This window comes from Oenanthe melanoleuca, chromosome 2, assembly GCF_029582105.1.
Source record: "Oenanthe melanoleuca isolate GR-GAL-2019-014 chromosome 2, OMel1.0, whole genome shotgun sequence".
NCBI lineage: Eukaryota > Metazoa > Chordata > Aves > Passeriformes > Muscicapidae > Oenanthe > Oenanthe melanoleuca.
Window position 1 is genome coordinate 16,513,302 of NC_079335.1, and position 22,558 is coordinate 16,535,859.

Genomic DNA, 22,558 nt, shown 5'->3' on the forward strand with positions numbered 1-22,558 from the left:
AGAATCACAACTTATCAAGTCTGTATTATGTGAAGGAGTGATCAAATTTAGGAAAAAAAAAAATCCCAGCTGATAGTTGCTCATAACAATATTACTGTGTTTTCTACTTTTCAACAGGTGGGAAATGTTGTTCAGTTTCAGTGTAAAAAAGGACACCTGCTCCATGGTTCAACAACAAGAACTTGCCTTCCTGATCTTACCTGGAGTGGAATCCAACCAGAATGTATACGTAAGAAATTTTTTTTTTCTTTTCTCAATTTTTCAATCGATATTATTTAGCTGCAGTAACATTGTCATAAAGTTAATCTATACAATTTTATTAACTGAAAGTTAACAGAAACTTGCATTACTAGCTTACAGCAGCTAGAAATGATTAAGTGAAATGTTGTATAATAAACAATGGAATTAAAAACAAAAAAAAAAGAGAGAGAGAGAAAAAATAGGCAGATCTTGATCCAAAGTAATTTTCTATCTAAGAGAGTGCAGCCTTTCTAACTCAGAGAGGAGGTGGTGAGAATAGGACATATCAGAAATCCTGTTCTAAAATATGCAGGAAAGCATATAATTAAAATCAGTTCTAGTAAAGAGTTTGAAATGTTTCCCAGCCAAGGAGTCATGGTATTTTAAGATGCAGAAAAAAGTGTTTGCAATTGGAAATTTTTGAATCTGAAATAGAGAGAATCTTCTTAGGGTATAGACAGCAGCAGTTCATTTCATAGATCTTTTGCACTTTGGTAAATAATGATAATTTACTGAAGATATAAGATCATTGTTAATCTTTCTAGTTCAGCTAATCAGCTATATTTTTCTGGAAATAGTTTTAGCTTGTAAGATCTGGCCTTACAGAATCACTTCAGTGAATGGAGAACATATCTGCAGAAGGAAACAGCATTACTATTGTTTCAGCTGCTGCTAGAGTTAATCTTAGGCAAACAGCAAATCAGTAGCTCAGTGTGTTGAAAGGTGAACTCTGCTCTTGGAGGCATGCTGTCTTTGAGATATCCCACATTCTGGTGATTGTTAAATATATAAGACTGTTCATATGACATTAGAAATAGTAATTTAATTTTTCTAATATTTACGACTTACTTTCAATTTCTCCTTGACCTTTCATAGTGTTTTCCAACTGACCATTTACTTACTGTTATACAATGCTACATAGATATCACATGTGATAAAAGTCGTGCTTGCTTTTAAGTTTGGTATGATGTGTGCTGTTTCTGTTCTCATATGCAGACAATTAATTTTGTTCATGCAAGTGTATTTGAGTCTATTCTTGGTCCCTTGGAATTGAAAGGTCCATGTTTAAGAGTGTATTTACAGACTCATGGTGATATTTTATAGACTATCTAGTAATTTATAATGTGAACTAAAATATATTAATATGTAATTTCTATTGATTTTTCACTTTGTTAACTGTCAAAATATGCATATATTATCTTCTCAGAAATATTTTCACCATTTTGACAGAAGGATATTTTATATTTTCTATGTAGCTCACAGCTGTAAACAACCAGAAACACCAAGTCATGCTAATGTTGCAGGAATGGATCTTCCATCACTTGGTTATACATTGATTTACACTTGTCAGCCTGGCTTCTTCTTGGCAGGAGGATCAGAGCACAGAGCCTGTAGGTCTGATGGCACATGGACTGGGAAGGTTCCAGTTTGTGAAGGTAAGCTCTTCTGCTTGCCACTGCATCTGCCATCTGTCATATTTCAGTGCTTTTCTTTACTTGCAGTTGGCACATGCACACCAAGGTTTGGATTGGGCCCAGCCATCACGTTTTTATGAAGGGCAGGTCCTGCTGGATCTCCTCCTATAACAAAGGGACCTGCTTGGTGGTCACTCAGTTCTTGGCACTGGAGAGACCACACCTGGAATAGCATGTGCAGTTTTGGACCCCTTACACCAAGAAAGATATTGAGGTACTGGGCTGGTCCCAAAGAAGAGAAATGAAGCTGGTGAAAGGTTTTCAGCACAAGGCTTATGAGGAGAGGCTAGTGAAGCTGGGGGTCTTTATCCTGGAGAAAAGGATGCTGAGGGGAGACCTTATTGCTCTCTATAACTACCTGAAAACAGGTTGTAGCAAGGTGAATCTTGGTCTCTTCTTCAAATTAACAAGTGCTGAGAGGAAGTGGCCTAAAGCTGCACCAGGCAAGGCTTAGGTTGGACATTACAAAAAATTTTTAGGAAAAATTAGAAAGAGTTGTCAAGCACTGGAACAGGCTGCCTGGGCAAGTGGTAGAGGTAGATGTGTAGATGTTGGATTTAGAACCATAATGTAGTGGAGGACTTGATAGTATTTGGGTAGCTATTGGACTCTAAGATCTTTTCCAACCTAATGATTGAATAATTAGATAGTAGTATTTGAGAAAGATGCCTAAAGTCCAAGAAGATGTCTGAATCACTGTGTGAAATTAATCCATGGGGTTTATTATTATTTTATATTTTTATGTTAGGAGCTGTATACTACTAGAAAACAAAGTGTATCTACTTTGTCCTTGCTGCTTCAACCTTTAATTTTGTGTCTAATTCTTACTACATAGTTTGTCACAGTAGGACATGAAAAGCATCATAGCCAAGTCATGGTGAGAATGGTGGTTTTCATGTGAGATAAGGAATATACTCAAGTGTAGGGAGTGTTTGGAATTTTATTTCCTGAATAATTAAAGGCCTTTTAAGATTACTGTTACCTAATGTTTCAGATGTGGTTATCCCCAGGGCTCTTATTGAGGCATTCAAAGGCTTTGCAGCCAAACACTGCTACTTGGAAGGGAAATAGGAAATGAATAGTTTGTATTACTAAAAAACAGGTGTCCTGGAATTGCATGCCAGGCAAGTGCTGGGGGAAAATAAAGCAGTGCTTTGGGAAAGTGCTAGAAAGCCAGCAGCCAGGAAGCTTATGACTTGTTAAGTAGTTGAAAAGTATTGTGGCAGGCCAAATGTGATTCATAGATTGTATTTTGACTCAAGAATTTGCTGTTGCTGCTGCTGTTGAAAGAAGTTGTTCATCTCTTATTGTGAACTTCACAAAAATAACTTGGAAATAGATGAAAAGGAATAAAATAAAAAGTTTGAAGCTGAGAGCTCTAAAGGGGTGTGTAGGGGAATTAAACTAGAATTTGATCCTTTAAATGCAAAATTGAAATCTTGAAAGTCCTACTCAACTATCTGGACCTAGAAACTTAAACTTCATAGTTAGCTAGTTTTAGTTTTGGATTTGTATCTAATATTTGTATTTAAGTTTTATTTTGTGTTTCAAGTTTCAGTTGTGAGCTTGATTAGAAATTTATTCAACTTGACAAGGCAAATTAACTCATCATCTTTTTATGCTAAAGCCCAATGGAAAATGTGATCCAGATATTTCTAACCTGAACTTAATGCAGTCAGAAAGAAGGTGCTGTTGAACCATGCCCTCCATGTCAACAATGCACAGTGAAGCTCAATATGTTTCTTTCAAAACAGAGAGGAAATAGAGGTTAATCAATCAGTAGTAATAGTCCATAAAAACCTTAGGTTTCATTTCAACCCCCACCCTTGCTTCTTTACAGTTTTAACATACATCATAAGAAAAGACCTTTTGAAAAACTAAAATTTATTCTCAATGAAAATATTCTCAGTCCTTGAGAAGTGTTCTCTCTATGCAGAAGAATACTCAGCTCAGGGGGAAGGTAGTTTTTTTTCTTGTGTATTTTTTAGAACATGTATTGGAGAGAAAAGAGCTGGGTTCAAAGCCAAGACTCAAAATGCAAAACACTGAAATCACAGTTGGAGGAAGGAATTGAGTCTGGTGCTACTTGGGAGTATTTTATAGTAGGAGGCAGAATTATTTGCCTTCTTTATGTTCCAGTGAATCTTTATTAGTTTATTCAAAATAAAATATCTTAATCTCCAGGAAATTATGATGTGCTAGAGAATTTAGATCATCATCTTCAGTACTGGGGGAGTTCATGCACTGAGCACAGAAGAAATTATATTCTCCAACTTCCAGTTCTCGTATCACCTGAGCAGTTTGAGATACTGTGGAGAGCCTCGTTTGTTTCTTTCTGTTAATTTCCTTTAAAGAATCAGAGACCTTCTCCTTCATTATTATGAGATTAGGGCAGCACCCATGGGTTTTCAGTCTTGAACACAAGATGTCTCACTCAGTACTGTTGAAGATAGTTAAATCCTGGAGAGAAATGATTTCAAACTCCTTTTGTTATGTGTGCCTTCACTTTTTGGTCTTATTGCAGTCAATACACTGTTCACTGTTCCTAATCCAGGTGACATAGCCAGGATTTAGATGCTATGTTAGAAGGCATCTCACATATTAATTGCATGGTCCAGGACTGTAAATTCTGAAACATGGATTCTGAAGTAAAACTCTGCTTTGTTTGGCTGCTGAAAATGACTCAATAGCATCCAGGTGCCTGATTTAAGGGGACATGGGGGAACAGAAGAAATTTGTGTGCAAGTGCTCCTGTGATACTCAGGTTTGATGCCAACTGAAATCTCATTCATATCTGAGTTTTAAATATCACCTATGTGCATTTTAACAAATAAATTCCATGATGGAAATTATTTTATTTGTTTCTGAGTTTCCTTTGTTTCTTTTGCTACTGATTTATTTTTATATCACTTATTCTTTCTAACAGCTGGTTCTAAAATATTAGTGAAGGATCCCAGACCAGCATTGGGAACACCAAGTCCCAAACTAAGTGGTAAGTATGCCAAGGTTTATACTGTTATAAACTATTTCTGTACAAAAACCAATGAGGATCAGTTTACTGAGATTGCACTAAATGGTTTAGAATGTATAAAGGATATTAGGCACTAGATTAACAAGGGGGAAAAGATAATTAAATTATTCCCTAATTTTGAAGTCCATCTACCATATGGTAAAATATATATCTATGTACAATTTCTGTTATGTAATGAGAGTTTTATTGGTTTCACTGAAATCACTGTGTTCCTTACACATAAGGTTCTATGCAATTTACCTATTTGGAAACTGAACTACTCACCTTGAAATAATTTGAAGATGTTTTGCAGTTTTCTTAAGTCCTGCACTTTTTTATGTATCACTAATTTAGATTATTATACCTAAATACATAGTATCAGCCTTGAATTTAGCCTTTAGAAAAAAAATTAATTTTAGCTGAGACAAGGTAATTTCTTGAATTGCAGCTAAAGTTTCAAGTTTTAACAGATTTGCTGAAGACCATATTTGGATGTCCTGATAAGAGAAGCTCTGTGTCAACTGAAGAGATTTTTTTGAAAAGAGCATTCTCCTTAACTAAACTTCACCTTTGGCTATAATAAACCTATTTAATTTCTACTGATAATGAATAAGATTTAAAAGTAGTACTTTAGTATATGAGAATTTGGGGGCTTTTGGTTTTAAATATTTTGTGTACTAGTTCAAAGCAATGTTTTTCAGTGATGTGCTGCTGAACAGTAGACTTCAAGTTTATAATTCAGAAAATTTTCATTAATTTTTTGCAACCCAAATTAACTGCCAATATACACACAAAGATCAAGAAAAAATATATCAGGCAGATCACAAATCAACAGCATCAGAGCATTTCCACCATGCATTTCCTTCTTTGCATGTCCAGTATCTACACGTTTTTCCAAGAAAAATTCACAAATATACATATGCATGCAGAGACAGAAAAACTAGGAAAACTCCTTCACCCTTCATGACAAAGACCTGTCTTTGTGTTGCATAAAATAAATGATGAAGGAAAACTGTGGGCATTCCAATGTGCCCCAGTCTTGAGGGGCATCCTGAGAGAGAAAAGAGCAAACATTCTTCTTTGCTTATTTGACATGAGATGCCAGTGCACACATGAACACAGAGCTTTAAGTTCAGTGTGAATTGCTTCAAATAATGTGAAAGTTCTGATTTTAAATAGTGATTCTTACAGAAATAACTCTGATACATTACCTTGGAAAGTGTAGCAAACCCATCCTAAATCACTTTAATTGCTTGAAAGGTACTTCATGTTCAGATTTTAAAGATTTTCATGCATCAGTTTTTACGTCAAAGGTAGTTTTTTCTTGTTTTGGTGGGGGTTTTGTTGCTGAAATAACATTACTTAAATTAATCATTTTTCAGATTGCTAATTATAAGTATTAAATGTGAGGGTATAAATCTAGCTTATTTATTCCCTGGCAGACTATGCTCTGTTTTAAATTTTAAATTAGAGAATTTTTTTTTCCTGATGAAGCCCGTAATGTTTTCAAGCATTTGAAGACAAGACAAAATTTCTTTTATATTTTTTCAATAGAAAAATTGACTAGTTAATAAAGAAAATGCTTATATTATTTCATTTCATGTGAAGAAAATACTTATGAAAACTTTGATATCTAAATAGATACTAATTTCTGCAAAATTCAATGCTCACCATATGTCCCTAGCTGTCTGTGCTGGCATAGAAAAGATTCTACAGTGAGAGGAATATGATCTTCTGGCTAAAGCTTTTCGAATTTGTGAAACTGATTAACTCTGGGACAGGTCCATATTTTAGGAAAAAAAGTAAATGAAGATGTAGTTGTAGTTGTGTTCTTTAGTGCAAATACATTTGCCATAAAAGTTCATGCCAGGTTTCTATATTCTATATCTGAAAATCACGCCTAGTAGATTTATAAAGAGCAAAGTAAAGAAAATGCCAATATTTATAATACATTTTGTTGATTATTTGGCTTTTCAAGTACTAAATATTGCAAAATGTATTGAAACGTGTTTTCGTCTCTATAGTTCCTGATGATGTATTTGCCCAAAATTATATATGGAAAGGATCTTACAATTACAAAAGCAAGAAGCAACCCATGACTTTGACAGTCACCAGTTTCAATGCAACTTCAGGAAGAGTAAATGCAACACTTACAAACAGCAATATGGAATTGCTGCTATCAGGTATGGGCTAAGGAAAGCAAATTTCCTTTTTTTCCTTTCAGTTTTCTGTCTTACATACATTGGTTTCCTGTAACTTCCTGCATAACTTAAATTTTATTATCTTATCAAAGAAATTTTCATTGCATTTCAGTTTCTTTTCAAATGCTGGGATTTTTCCACTTCTTTCCTTCCCCTTTTGTTTTTTTTTTAACTTTTCCAGGTTTTTACTTTATTTGGAATAAATAATCAATGAGTGAAAGAATTATATTAATTATCATGTTTCTCTTCTAAATATTTTAAATAAACTTCAAGTACTGTTCCTGAGATTTTCTGAATTACAAAACTTCCCCACAGTAGCCTAATGACTAATAATGAATATGATGAGATTGATAAATGTTGACGTAGAAAGTCAGAGACACCTATGAACAAGGAAAGAAACTACAGCTGACACTTGTTAGATTTTCTAAGTAAGAAAAAAAAAGTTGGAATCATAGAATTGTTTAGGTCTAAAAAGACTTCTAATATGACCAAGTTAACCTAATGCTTCCAAATCCACCACTGAGCCATGTCTCTGGAAGTGCCACATGATGGTGACTCCACTGCTTCCCTGGACATGTTCCAATGCCAGACAGCCCTTTCAGTGATGAATTTTTTCATAAGATCTGATCTAAACTTCTCCTGGCACAACTTTGAGCCATTTCCTTTTATCTGACCATTTGCTGCTTGAGAAAAGAACCAAAAGGCACCTTGCTTCAACTTGGTTTTGGGTAGTTGTAGAGATGACGTAGTCTCCCTTCAGTCTCCTTTATTCCAGACTAAACAACCCAAGTTTCCTCAGACTCTCCTCATAAGACTTGTGCTCCAGACCCTTCTCCACCGCCACTGCCCTTCTCTGGACATGCTCCAGCACTTCCTTGTCTCTCTTGTAATGAGGGGCCCAAAGCTGAATGCAGGATTTAAGGTGTGGCCTCACCAGTGCCAATTATGGGAGATGATCTCTGCCCTGGTGATGCTGACCACCCTAGCTATTATACAAGCCAGGGTGCCATTGGCTTTCTTGGCCACCTGAGCACACTGAAGGACTGTGTTAAGCCAAGACTAGGACCCCCAGGACCTCCCAAGGCCAAGTGCAGCCCATTGATCCAAACTGCCCAGATCCCTCTGCAGAGCCTTCCTACCCTCCAGCACAGGAACAGTCCTTGGTGTCATCTGCAAACTGACTGAGGGTACCTTATCCAGATTGTTGATAAAGATTCTAAACAGGACTGGCCACAGTGTTGAGCTCTGGGGAACACCAGCTGTGACTGGCCACCAACTGAATGTCACACTAATCCACAGAAATCTCTGAGCACATCCAGCCTCTCAGTTTTTTACTCAGTGAAGAGTCCACCTGTCCAAACCATGAACAGTCAGTTTCTCTAGGAGGATGCTGTTGGAAGTGGTTTCAATGGCTTTACTAAAGAACAGTGAGACCACATCCACAGCCTTTCCTTCATCCACTGAATCACCTTTCCAAAGAAGGAGCCCAGAGCAGTCAAGCAAGATCTGCCTTTCATAAACCTGTTGGGCTGGGCCTGATCTCCTGATTGCTGAGAGGGGATGTCAGGAAGGATGCAGTGAGCCACAGAATCTGTGAGACCTTATCTCCCAGCCTTGAGTAGAGTGGTGAATTTTTATCACTAGGTTTATCTATTATTTCATAGGTGTCCTTTGATGAATCATGCTTAAGAGTGGACTGAATGTTTTCTGATGATAACAATGCTTTTCTTGGCTGTGTGCAAATTTTTTCTATTGTATTAATTTCATCCATGTAATTTCTGTGACAATATTAAGAACAGATGTAGCACTTTGTGTTTTTACAATTAGAAAAGTAAACAGCTGTGTTTTCTCACTCAAAACACTCCTCCTCCAAATAAAAAGTTCCTTCTATTAAACAAATGTGATTCCAAGTGCCTTTTTCACTCTATGTACAGGAATTACATAGGTCATCAAGTAATTAATATTTTTTTTTATTTCCCTGTTGTACAGATAGAACACTGAGATCTTATGCACTGAAAGGGTATCTGAGGGTGAGGGAAGTAGGGACTGAACAAAAAATACATTTACATACAAGGAAGCTGAAATCACCTATACTCAGTTTGTAGTTTTCTTAAATGAAAAATAGTTCCCTCCCCCTGCATAATTTACTGTTTTGCATTCCATTGTTTGATGCATCTATTTTGACTTCTTTTTGTTTTGACACATAGAATAAACCCATCTTGCCAAGGCTCATTCATTTGAGCTCAGTGAAGTGTTAACATGGAAATAAGTCTTCTCATTAGCTCAGAGATTATTTATATGTAATGATAGCTCCTATAGGGTACTCACCAATCCTTAATGTGGAGAAAACTTTTTTTTTTTTTTCAATTTAGGCTTGTACACTAGAAACATGAATTAGGAATCATTGCCTACGGAAGATGAAATCACTATTTTATTTTCATTTCCAAATTAACAAATAATGATATTTGGATTCTAAATAATTATTCTGCAGGAACAAGAACAAGTCAATAATTAGTCTACAAAGTAAATAAGGTTGCATACAAGTCTTCTCATTGTATGGAAGAAACTGTTTTGTAACTGATCAAATTAACTGATGAAGAACAATCCAATCATAAAAAATATTTTCAATTTAAAAAAAAAAAATTGGGAATAGAATTTGTGTGTGGATGTTCCTATTATCCCATTTTCTATGTAATGTCTAAATTATATATATTGAAAGTAAATACACTCTTCCTGATTCAGAACAATATTTTCCATTTCAAATCAGATTGCTGTCAATGTTCTTCCTAAGGCTTGAAGTAACAGTTGTGTGTATGAGGTTTCCCTTCTCTCCTTTCTACAGGCTAAGCTAAAAACTGTTTCTATTGTTATCATATGATTGTTGAAATAATTTCGAAATTGAGTGCATCTTTATAAACACATAGTGTTGATAGTTTGTACCTATTCTTCCTTTTTCCTCTTTAAGACAAGTGATGATGTGTCTATTCTCAAAGATGACATTATTTTTCTAGTCAACACAAATATGAATTTTTAAAACTGTATTCTACAGGAGTGTATAAAAGCCAGGAAGCTCGGCTAATGCTCCACATATATCTCATTAAAGCACCCTCCCACACATCTGCAAGCAAGTTGAAAGAGGAAAAATGGGCTATGGATGGTTTTGTGAGTATATTTCTGCTACAAAAGAGATGGAATTTTTTTTTGTATGATTGAAATCATGCTGGTTTTTACATAAAAAAAAAAAAAATCCTGAGATATATCAAATGGAATCTTTTTAGCAAGGCTTATTCATTAAATTACATGAAATTTTTTTGTGGAATGCAGGAGACCAGTCTGAGTGAAAATATAGGAACAGACATAGATTGTAGGCAAAATTATAATGCATGTTAGTACAGAAGCCTTTCTCTTAGGTCTCCAGTTCAATATATTTAGAAATTTTATCATAATTAAACATAAAACTATTTCATAGTAATATTATATTCTATTAATACAGTAACCATTTTGATCATTATATTAGCATTTTTTACTTTTTTGGTGATTTTTTAGAAATACTTTGAAAAATATGAACTATCACATATATGTGGAAAACAAAATGGATTACTCCAATTTAGCATTAGGGTCTTTGGGGTTCTGGATCTGAATTTACTCTTCAAAACAGAGAGGAAGAGAGCACATAACTAAGAAGAGGAGAGGAAAGGAGAGGGTTAAATAGCCAGGTTTCTGGGATGTGATTAAACCATGTAAAGGAGATGCCTTCCAAAAATAGAGAAAAAAGCAGACTTTTTAGAAAATAAAGAGTCTAAAATTATTTGGATGAGGATAAACACTCATACATTCCTATTGCACCTTCTGATTTTTTTAAGGAATTTGTGTGTTTTCTTATGTTTCACCTATTGGTTAAGCACTAAAAGACACCATTATGTGTGCACATGCCATGTGTACATTGAATTGTACACAAAAATTTATATTTTTGTAACAAGTGGCTCTGGTTGAACAATATTTTTTTAAAAGGTGCAGAATGAAAACCTTAAACCAAACTCATTAAGCAATAAATGTACTATTAAAAAGGCTAAACTCTCTTTTCTTTTACAAACTTTAGGCTTCACAAACATTCTCCTGAGGTAGCAAAAGCAAAGAATTTACTTTCAGATTTCTAAATATACAAAAGTAGACAAAGTATACTTTGTAAATTCCATATGCTATTTACATACTGTTCTTATTTAATCTTTTTTTTTTCCTCTGAGTCTTGGAATAGCAAAAAGAGGCTGCTTTAGCCCAAAGAAAAAAATTCACATAAGAAAGGTACCTGGTCTTCAGTGAAAACATAGCTTCAGATCACTGCTGAACATATACTGTGTCTTGAGAAAGGGAAGCTTAAGGGAAAAGCTTGAAGGAGCCTGCCTAGAAAACACTGATTTGAACCTGATAACTATTCTTAGAAGCAAGTATCTGTCAAGTTGTGTACAGTACTCTAGACTGTACTTACTCTGATAGGAGAGATAATCATAGGGTCACAACCATCCTCTCCCTCCCACAAGCCTTTTAGTTTATACTTGCATATTTTGCCTTTGTACCAAAGCCTTGTTCAATACTCTTCTGGTCTATGGCTGTATAATTAAGTGCTTATTGGCATAGACACTGAAAAAAATCAAAAGAACTTTCAATCAATTTGAAGTCACTTTTATTTTGTTTAAAACTAGCTATTAAAACCTCAATACTTGCATCCTTAGGACTATATGCAATATAACTTTTTCAGTCTACTTCCTAAACAAAACAGAAAATTATGAAGTATATAAAAGCTTAGAAATACTGACATTTGAACTATCAGAAACTTTAGGTCTTAGTAGTTTTAAAAAACTAAGTTAAAGATAGTATAAGGTGTTGTATGTGACCATAAAACATCAAGTCTGCTTTGTGCCTATAACAGTCCTGTCTTTTCTTTTGGACTTTATATATAAATTTCCTGGAAAAAGAGGGTGTTTATAATGGGAAATAACAGCTACCTGTCAAGTGTATTAGGATAGAAAATAGAATAGCTCCTTTTCAAATAAATACATGTAACTTACAACAAACTTTTCCCCATTTAATTCAAAGTGCTTTTTGTTTACAGGTTTCGGCTGAACCTGATGGAGCAACATATGTTTTTCAAGGATTCATCCAGGGTAAAGATTATGGACAATTTGGGCTTCAAAGAATAGGTATTCAACAAGTTCTAATTATTTTTTAGTTCATTGTTCCAAATTCAGTTTTATTATATGCAGTAGTATTAGGATATCTGCAGGATGTTAGCAGAATTGACATTTTACAGAATATTGAGATATTAATATCTTTAACTGTCATTTAAGTGGTAGTTACAAACAAGTTGTAAGGACCCATAGATGACTTGCAATCTACTGCTTAATATACATATTCATTTGTAATATTTTGAGCAATTTGTTTGTCCAATTATGTATAAAATTCATTTAGTTTCATATATTAATAGCTATCTAGAAAACCCATGTTAGAGAATGCTTTGATAAACTGATTTTTTGCTTATGATGCTGAAACGCTATTTCACCTAAACATTTGTTAGAAGAGGGAAACTGCTAAATATTTGCAGGTAAATACTTATATTACTTTTAGGAAGAAAAAAGTCTTAGTTTTTTAAGTGTTTATTTCCTAAAAATTAACTTCTTGTTTCTATACTAAGAAAACTTTGCTAACAGAACTCTGGTGACAACATTCTGTTGGGATATTTAAGAAAAGAATTTAATTTCTTTTCTAGTGTTGTCTTAAGAACTGTGGTATTTCTCCTTCCATGAGAAATTGAATTTAGTTATACTGAATTTGAAATGATAAAATACTATTGGGAATGTCTTAGAAAAGGACTTCTTTTTCACTAATGGCTGTTTAGAGAGAGTTCTTACTTTCAGGTAAAATTTCTATATGTGGATGGAGGATTATGTTCTTTCAGCCACGAAGTATTGTCCATTCTTATTTTTCTTCAGTAAAATCAGGAAATTCTTTAATTCTTGGAAAGAAGACAAATCTTTCTCTTGTCACAGTTCTAATTCACAGTAAAATATACCAATCTTGCTTTTCACTGTAATTCCATATGCAATTTACTTTGCAAGAATTTTTAGAAATATCTTTATTAATTTTTTTTCTTTAAATGAATATAAGAAGTTTTATAAGAATAATTTCCTTTTATAAACTTCTTAAAATATTTAAAATTCATCTAGGAAAAATTAAAATGCAACTTCCTTGAAAAATTGTTTTGATAGATTACAAAAAATTATATTTCTTCATTTGATTTTTGGATGATCGGTTTAGGTTTCTTTTCTGTAACATATTGAAGGTAATTTTTATTGGGGTATAAGTTAGAGGAAAAGAATGATTCCCAGTCAAATCCTATAAGATTTAATTGTAGCTAATATAGTCAATAATATTGCTATAAAGAGATTCACAATCTTTGAACGGATTTTGTTTAGCATGCTTACCACTTTGTTATTTCATGCACACAACCTCAAAATCAGCTTCTCTGAAATAAAATATTTTGATTGTTGTTCCCACACAATTTTCGTCACATGGTTGGTTGTTTGGGCCTCAACCATGGATGGTTGTTCGGGGTCAATTTTGTGTTGGTATATTTTTTTTTGGTTTTTTGTTTCTTTGTTTGTTTGGGGTTTTTTTTAAATTTTCTGTATACTGTCTTATATGTTCAAGAAAGTCAGAAAACACTATGACTTAAGCAATTAATAAAAGAGCCAGTTGAAATCTTGAAAATTAACTTTGAAGATGCATTAGGGAATCACAGAATCAACTCATTTGGAAAAGACCTTGGAGATCATCAAGTCCAACCTATGACCTAACATCACCTTATCAGCTGAGCCATGGCACTGAGTGCCACATCCCATCTTTAAACTCCTCCAGGGTCGGTGACTCCACCACTACCTTGGGCAGCCCATTCCAATCCCAAACACTCTTCTATAAAGAATTTATTTTATAATGTCTGGGTCATTGCTATAATCTTTCTTCACATTTAATAGGGCTACAACTTGTCTGTGTAGATAATGTAGATAATGCATTCTTCAGCCATGCAGGAGGTGATATTTCTATTTCTTCATCAATATCTGGCTTTAGCTATTCAAAATTGTTCCTGTGTTTTTCACTCTGTGTATCAATAGCAGCACCTGTGGAAGTAATGAGTTTTCAATTTGCCTTTTCAGGTGATTGACCTTTTCCTTGACAGTATGTTTGGGTTTTATATGTGTAGTATTTATTAACTACTGAAATATACAAATAAAACCAGTAATATAATCAATCTAACAGATGCATTATTATAAATTTGACTTTTTGTATCACAGTACAGCAATGTGTTTTCATTACATACAAAAGTTGAATCCCATGCAGAATTATGCTGTAAGATATTTACTGTGCCAGAGTAGGGTACTGTTTAGCCAACATGGGGCATCCACATATTAATCAGAATATGGTATATATTAAAATTCCAGGTGGCTTCAGCATACAGCTGTTTGTATGCAGGACAGCATGTGATGATGACCTAGTAACAAGGTGTTATTGAATTCCAAAGATTGTGGAATAGTATGTGCTGCTGATAACAGACATGTATATGATGTTACTTGTTTTTTCTTATTGGTTTTTTAGGTCTTAACATGTCTGAGGGTTCAAATTCTTCTAATCAACCACATGGTACAAATAGTAGTTCAGTGGCCATTGCTATCCTTGTGCCTTTCTTTGCCCTTATATTTGCTGGTTTTGGCTTTTATCTTTATAAACAAAGGTAAGTGCAAATTATTTCTCTAAGTGTTGGTGATTATTTTTATCTTCAGTTTTTGCTTGTGTAAATAAAGTTTTCTGTAAAACAACAAAGGTTTTGCAAGTGTAGACAGTTCTCCCTACATCTGTTAAGATCTGGTATAATAAATAAGGGATAAGTTTATTATACAGCACCGTACTTTCATTTACCTATTTAAAATTATAAATTTATAATATAATTTATAGTAAATTATAAATTTATCTCTTCAGGATAAAATACATGCTGTAAATTATTGGCATATGCTGGATAATAGAATTGGTAGTTTTTGTGTGTATTGATAATTAATTGCCTTTATTCTTTTCTTCATGTGACAGAATCAAGTAATCTCCTGGGTAATTTAATCTTAATGCCTGACCAGTTTATTTGCATACAAGTATATGCAAACATTATGTAATCAAGAGATTTCTTTGTGAAACTGTTTCTGCATCTGAAATTATTAGTTCATATGCAATTACATTAAATAGCCACCAGTCTTTTCAGTTTCATCAGTCTAAGTTCAACAGTTTTTTCATGTTGTTGAGACCAGTATTAATGCTTTGGATGCAGTTCCCTTGTCCTGCAGCTTTAAAGCATTTGATGACTCAAGAAACCTTAATCACTTTAATGCCAAGACAATTAATTGAATACTAGCTGCCAAAATGGTGATTTACATCTGATAGTTTGACAATAATACTAGTAACATACATTACAGGATAACATTAGTTTAAAACGTGTACCATAATTTTTAATTAGTACTTCTTGTTTTCAACTGCTCCAGCATATGAAAAATTGCCCATATAATTTTTTTATGTATTTGCTATTGGCTGTATGCTGTAAGCACTGGTCTTGGCTTTTTATGTTGATGACTTACAATATAGTATGCATTTTGTATAGCAATATAGATCAAAAGTTTTTAAGAAATTGAGCTCTGATATTTGCAGTGAGAAAGAGGGCATTTCAGCTATAACTGTATTCTTAGTAAAATTGCTGTCTCTCCAAAGGGGAAAAAAAAGCCCTCAGTCATCTGACTGGGGAATAACTGTGTCTTTACAAGATTTTGTTGTACTCTTTATAATCTGATTATCCAAGTGGAATGGATAACAACTTGGATAATGGATACAATAACAACGAATTGCCTTTTCTAAGGTTATTAACTCGGTTTCTAAGTGAACAGCATTTTCAAGGAATCATAATGCCCTTGAACTTCAATAAAGACAGTACTAATTCTTAACATTAATATTGTAAAAAAAGCCAAGATGTCATATTTAGATCCTAGAATAGGAATTGGGAGCTAAACTCTGTTCTGATTCCTAAACTATATTAAGTCAGTGAGGAAAACTGCAGTTACAAATGTTCTGTCTTTCTTCTACAGGACTGCACCTAAAACACAGTACACAGGATGCTCTGTACATGAAAATAATAATGGACAAGCTGCTTTTGAAAACCCCATGTATGACACAAATGCAAAGTCAGTGGAAGGGAAAGCAGTACGATTTGACCCCAACTTGAACACTGTTTGCACAATGGTATAATGTGGTAATGATTTGTCTTCAGTCTGAAAATTGACACACAACACAGTGCACACACCGTTCACTGATTAAAAAAAAAAAAACAAAACAAACAAAAAAAAAAAAAAAAAAAAAAAAAAAAAAAAAAAGAAATTTAAAAAAAAATTAAAGCACACTTTTCAGGATCTAGTGGGTCACCTTTTCCTGAGGATGATAGACAAGTCTGGGTTGTAGGGTTGTTTTTTTTTTTTTTAATTTTGTTTTTCATAAACTGGATCAGAATTCTTCTTTGTGTATGCCACGGAGAGTTTTAAAAAATTTTGCTGCACTCCATGAGTGCTACTCACAGTTTATTTGCTTTTTTAAAAAAGGAGGTTATTCTAAAACATAAAACATATTTGCATATATTGGAGGAGCATCCACTATCAGTATTCTGTGCTTTATAAAAACTATAATAGAGGGACTGAGTTTAAAAAAAAAAAAGATATAGGTAGAAAATAAGAGCTATACTTACAGGAGACAATAGGTCACTGATTTCTCTTTAACAGTCATATGCTACATCTTTCTCATGAGTTTTTATCTTTTTTTTTCCTTTTTCAGTCAGTTAAGTATTTTATTTTTCTCAGAACACTTGAATTTCTGAATCCAGGATGTAGTATTTAGAAATCAGCAAGTATAACTTAGTCTTTTCATATCACAGAAAAAAAAAATTACATTTCATGTCCTTATAAAATGAGCTTTCTTCCCTCTTTACATCTTGCTTCATTTTCATGTTCCAAGTCAAGTTTGTTTTCTCTGTTTCTATTACCAATATCCACAAATTGTAATGTTTATATATTTCTTTTGTCAATCATATCTAGACAAATTTTGCAAGGAAGAATAATATGAATTGAGCTTTGTATGTGACTATGTTCCTTTAATGTTGAAGAACATTCAGAAGTGACCATTTTTACATTAGTTTCAAAAACTAAAGCATAATTTAATATTTCCTATTAAAAAGTGCAGTTTACAGTAATATTAGTAATGAAATCCCTATATCAAAAATAGAAGCCCATTTTTCAGTCCATGTTACTTAAAACTAGGCCATATCCCACCTGTTTGTTCCTTCAGCATTTCAACAATGTGCATGCACAAAGCATGATGCGATCCCGTTGAAATTGATGGATTCTAAGAGACTTCAATGAACTTTGGATCAGATCTACAAGGGAATAGGAACGTATAATTTGGAAATACTGTGTTTTCACATCTATTTTATCTATATATTCCGTACTCTATGGAAGCAAAACCTTACAGCTCATTTAAAATTGAATATATTACCATAGTGCAATGAAAAAAAAAACAACTATATATATATACATATATATATAAAGCCATGATTTTATTAGGGACAATCCATTAATTTTAGGGACAATTCAGATTCCACAGCCCTCAAATACAAGTTTTAGACATTCCAGAATCACTTCTAAGGAAATGCAATTTTTAGTTCTAAAGTTATTTCATACCAGAATTATTCAGCGGGAACTCAGTAATTTATTTGGTGTAGGTCATTGTCTTCCATTCATAGCATGACTCACAAATGCTGTGTGTTAGCCAGTGTGAATTATCTGTTATTGTCCCTTTCAAACATTAATAATTCTGTGAAAATAACCTTTTTATTACCGTAATAGAGAGTGCCTACCAAAAATCATTGTACCCAGGATTGCTGCTTGGATTTCTATAATGTTTGATGAATTTCTTATAAATCATTTTACAACACTTTGTTTTGACTATTCATACAACTCTGTCAAACTGTATTCTACTAAAAGGATGCTGTTTTATATTTTATACCATTGGTTGTTATTTATTCTTGTTTATTCAAATGACTGCAATAACTATTATTCATTCATTAATGTTAAGGTTAATACATTTGAGATCGTTTAAAATGTTTCTTCTGCAACTGGCTACTCCTCTTATATTAATGCATACACTTTTGTAAAGAAGTATATTTTTATGAAAAAGGATTTGTAAAAGTATGATGTAAATTTTCAGTGCATTGTAAACAAAATAAAACTGGACAATTGCTTTTTTTACCCACGTCTCTTCTTTGGAAGGTGAGCTTTAAACTTATTAAAATTGGGAAGACAAGAAAATAACCAAATTAAGAATTCCTATTTGTTATTCTTGAGGGTCTTAAAATCATGTTAATTTTTCTGAAGCTTTCTGCAAATTATAGGTGAGTTGTAAGATCTAGATAACTTTCAAAAATAATCCATGAGCACAATGTTTAAAGCTATTTATTTGCTAAAATTAATTTTCAGTTTTACTTGAAGAAACAGTTTTACAGAAAAATAGGCCTACCATTGTCTACCTAGTGCAAAACACAGGAAAAAAAATTAAAATAAACAAGTAATGTAGAAAACTTTATCATTCTTCAAGATTGTAGATAGGCTTTGTATATTATTTGCTAGATATGTGCAGGACATATTAGCAGGTAGTAGCAGTGCATACAATATTTTCTGGCATTAAAAACCCCCAGTGATTCTTTTAATGACATTGAACTGGAGGGAGGGATGTTAATTATATTACTATAATATTGAAACTCTCTTTTAATGACCCCTTTCACTTACAAGAATGGAAAATGGATGACAAATCCTGATCTGAAATGCTTGTCATAGAATACCTGGGCATGGGGGAATAGTCTAAAACTCATTTGAGAATTTGATGCTCTATATAAATTAAAAATACCAATTCAGGTCCATGTTGAAATTGCTGAAAATTGTGTTGTTAAATACATTAGAGAAAGAAGCCTGGATTCAGTGTAAAGCATGAAGATTCTGTTTTTGAGGGGGAGGAGGTAATGTTCTACAGCAAATTGGTTCACTCTGCTAAACAAAAAAAAAAATACTGTTTCATGGTAGCCAAACTGGAATAGCTTAACTGGAAGTTAAGCTCTTTGATTTATCATAGTTCTTGTTACCTCTAAGGGTAAGACTTGGATACTTGCCTATGTGGGATGTCATAACCCTGACATAGCTTTATTTTCCCAACTAAACTTAGATTTTAGAAAGATACAAAGATATGAACCCTACTCTTATGAAGTCCAGTAATATGATGCAACAGAAAGTAATATGCTACATGCCTTCTATTAGCTATTCTTTTTAACATATCAGGGCTAGGTTATAAGAAAACAAAACAAAATTCTCTTCTTTTCCATATATGAAATTGGCAAAATATGGTGCTTAATGATAAAGCATTTTCTTCTTTCCAGTGGTTTTAACTGGTGCTTTCTTAGTAAGCACAAAAGGTGAAAAACCAAAAAGAAAGATTAATAAAAGAGCACTATCAGCCAAATCTTTGTCTAGCTGAGACACCAGAGAGTGAACAGATAATATGTCTGCTGTTGGACTTGATGACCTTAAGGATTTTTCCAACCTAAATGATTCTGTCATTTCATTCTGTTGTGCACTGTGAACAAAATGAAGGAATTCTAGGATGTCCATATAGCAGTTGTAAGTGATACAGTAATGTCAATCATAAAGGAGAGCAGATTGTCAGTTCTGCTTCCTAGTCATAAAAAGGTACATGCAAGTTAGTAAGAAGGCAATTCCATTCTGTGGCAGGTTTTGAAATTTCAGAGGCTTTTTTTAGAGTTTATGAGGAGATATGTGTCCAGCTAGAATCACAATCTGTGTATTACTCTCCTGATAAAGCTTGCTGATAAAGATCTTGACTTCTAGAGCCTGGGTGCTGAGACTCTCTGAGTACTAAATAAGCCTAACAGGTTTCTGGCAGCATTGTGCTGGCACCTAAACTGCCTTTGTGAAATATTTGTGTTTGGCCAGAACAACAAATTCTGGGGGGAGGAAACTGATTTTGTGAAAATGGTCTCTCTTGAGAAGACAAGTCTGTGTAACTCATGTTAGATATAGAAACAAAACTTTTAAGTTCTCAGAACTAAGATATGCATATAAAACTTTCAGTATTTCCTTCTATTCAATTTTTAAAACTTCAAGTTAAGACTTTTCTTAACTTGTACAATGATGGAAAGCTGCAGTTATCACAGCCAGGAGTATTACAATGGGGTAGGAAAAAATTTCAAAGTACTAAAATAGTTCATTCTCCATCATAGAATCACAGGATTATATTGTCATAGATTAATTGAGCTGGAAGGAACACCAGAAGCTTTAGATAAAGTTTCTTAGGTAACCATCCAGTTGGGTCATATAAACCTCAAGGAATGGAAACTGCATAACTTTTCTTTTAGCCTCTTTTACTTCCTAGCTGTCCTCAAAAGTTTCTTTTCCTGTAAAGGTAGAGCCACTCATGAATTTTGGCTGTTATTTTTTGTCCTCCTGAGGCCATTTTTGCAGGTGTTTGGATCACTGGCATTATATCCTCTCTGCAAAGTTTTCTTTTTCTCTTGGCTAAATTCAGGTCTCTGAATCCTGAAAAAAAAAAAAAAAAAAAAAAAAAAAATAAAAAAATTTGCAGCTCCAAAACTTCTTGGTGGTCAAGCCAGTTTTTCAACATCTTTCTTGCCTTGGAAGTCTCTAAACTGGCTGTAGTGTTCTAGGTGATGCCTAACAGGTGCTGAGTTAAAAGGAAATCCCTAATTCTGCTGCCTGTACTACAATTAACTCAGGCCAGGATTCCTTTGGCCCTCTGCTGTGAAGCACACTGATGGCTTGTAATCAGCTTGCTGCATGCTGCAACTCCCAGAGGATTTTTAAGGAGAACTTCCTTCCCCTGCTGCTAACTCCAGCTTGTACTGTAGCCAGAGGAATGCCTTTCCAGGTGAGGGGTATCCTATTTGTTCTTTATTAATTTCATAAAGTTTTGGTAATTGTGTTTCACGTCCTTTTGGATGGCAGCACTTCCTTCTGCAGTATTGGCTGTTCTTTCACTTACACGTTGTCATTTACACATTTGCTGAGCATTCAGTCTGTCAGCTCCTCTGGAACACTGATATGGATATTAAACAGGACAGGTTCTTCAATGGACCTCGAGGAGCACCACCAGACCCCTTGGTTTGGGCAAACACTCTCCTTTGATCCTGACCTCCCAAACAAATTTTTTATTCATGGAGTTATCCACCCATTCAAACTATAATGTCTTAACTTGGATACAGGAATATTTTGGGACACTTTAAAGACTTACTAAAGATAAATGACATTATCTTCCCTTATCCGCTACAAATATTATCAATTTTTATTTAAAAAGGCAATCCATTTATTTGGGCAATATTTTTCCTGTGGGGTGATCAAATATGCTTAAAGGCTGCCCACAGAGGTTGTTGAATCTCCATCCATCTCTGTAGATAATTCAGAAACCAACTGGACACATCCATAAGCAATTTGGTTTAACAGACCCCAGCTTATATGTGTTAGTCTAGGTGACTTCCAAATGATCCTCCAAGTATTTTTCTTTATGTTTCAGTAGAAGTCACAGGGGTATGATAGGGCATTCAGGTAGAGAAAAGTCAGGGAAAAGGTTGCTGAGTGCAGCCACATAGTTTGTGTACTAGAAAGGAGGAAACAAATCTTTTATACTGGATTAGATGAACTTTTTTCATTCTTTCTCATTCACACTTCATTATTAATATGACAAGTGAATAGTTGGCTCCCTTGTCAGGCCATTTTAAGTTACTTCTTCATTTGTAAATGTGCTCCCCTCTTTCCATCTTGAAAAAGTGCAGCAATGTGGTAAGGGAAAGAGAGTAAATTAAGGACTAAAGGCATTTAAGTCACTTTCTACTTTATTTGACGATTTCCTGGGAGGAACCCAAGGAAAGGCAACTGAGCAGGAATGGAAAGTTGTCATAAGATTATGCAGGTATAAAATTAGAAAGGCCAAACAATTGAATTTAATCTGACTATTATTATAAAAAATAGAAACCATTTCTGTAAATAAATTAACAAAAAGAGAGCTAAGGAGAATCTCTATCCTTTATTAGATGTACAGGGAAACTGAGTGAAAAGCTGAGGAAAATGCTGAGGTATTTGACATCATCTCTGACTCAGTCTCTTGTAGTAAGACCAGCTATTCTTGAAGCACCTGGCTGGTGGAAGACAGAGATGGAGAGCAGAATGAAGCCCCCATAATCCAAGGGGAAATGGTCCCTGATGGGCAATGGACCACTTAGACACTCACAAGGCTGTGGGGCTGAATGAAATTCACCCAGAGGTACTGAGAGAGCTGGCAGAAGTGATCAGTGAGCACTTTCAATAATTTGGCAGCATTCCTGTCTGACTGAGGAGGTCCCAGTTAGCTGAAGGTTAACAAATGCAGCAGCCATCTGTTACAAATCAGTTTAAACACAGAAGAACAAAGAAAACTAAAATGGAAAG

The 22,558-nt window shown here is 34.0% G+C and overlaps 1 protein-coding gene across 3 annotated transcripts in view; it reads left to right on the forward strand.

Moving 5' to 3' along the window:
• CSMD3 (CUB and Sushi multiple domains 3) overlaps positions 1-16,648 on the forward strand; it is a 578,246-nt gene extending 561,598 nt beyond the window's left edge. For all 3 annotated transcript variants that reach the window (XM_056483904.1, XM_056483905.1, XM_056483906.1), the window contains 8 exons: positions 118-229; positions 1,497-1,676; positions 4,642-4,707; positions 6,750-6,908; positions 9,976-10,088; positions 12,037-12,124; positions 14,574-14,709; positions 16,097-16,648. In XM_056483904.1, coding sequence (XP_056339879.1) covers positions 118-229; positions 1,497-1,676; positions 4,642-4,707; positions 6,750-6,908; positions 9,976-10,088; positions 12,037-12,124; positions 14,574-14,709; positions 16,097-16,256 — 1,014 coding nt within the window. In that variant the 3' untranslated portion in view covers positions 16,257-16,648. The remainder of the gene's footprint in view (positions 1-117; positions 230-1,496; positions 1,677-4,641; positions 4,708-6,749; positions 6,909-9,975; positions 10,089-12,036; positions 12,125-14,573; positions 14,710-16,096) is intronic.
• The last annotated feature ends 5,910 nt before the right edge of the window (positions 16,649-22,558 follow it).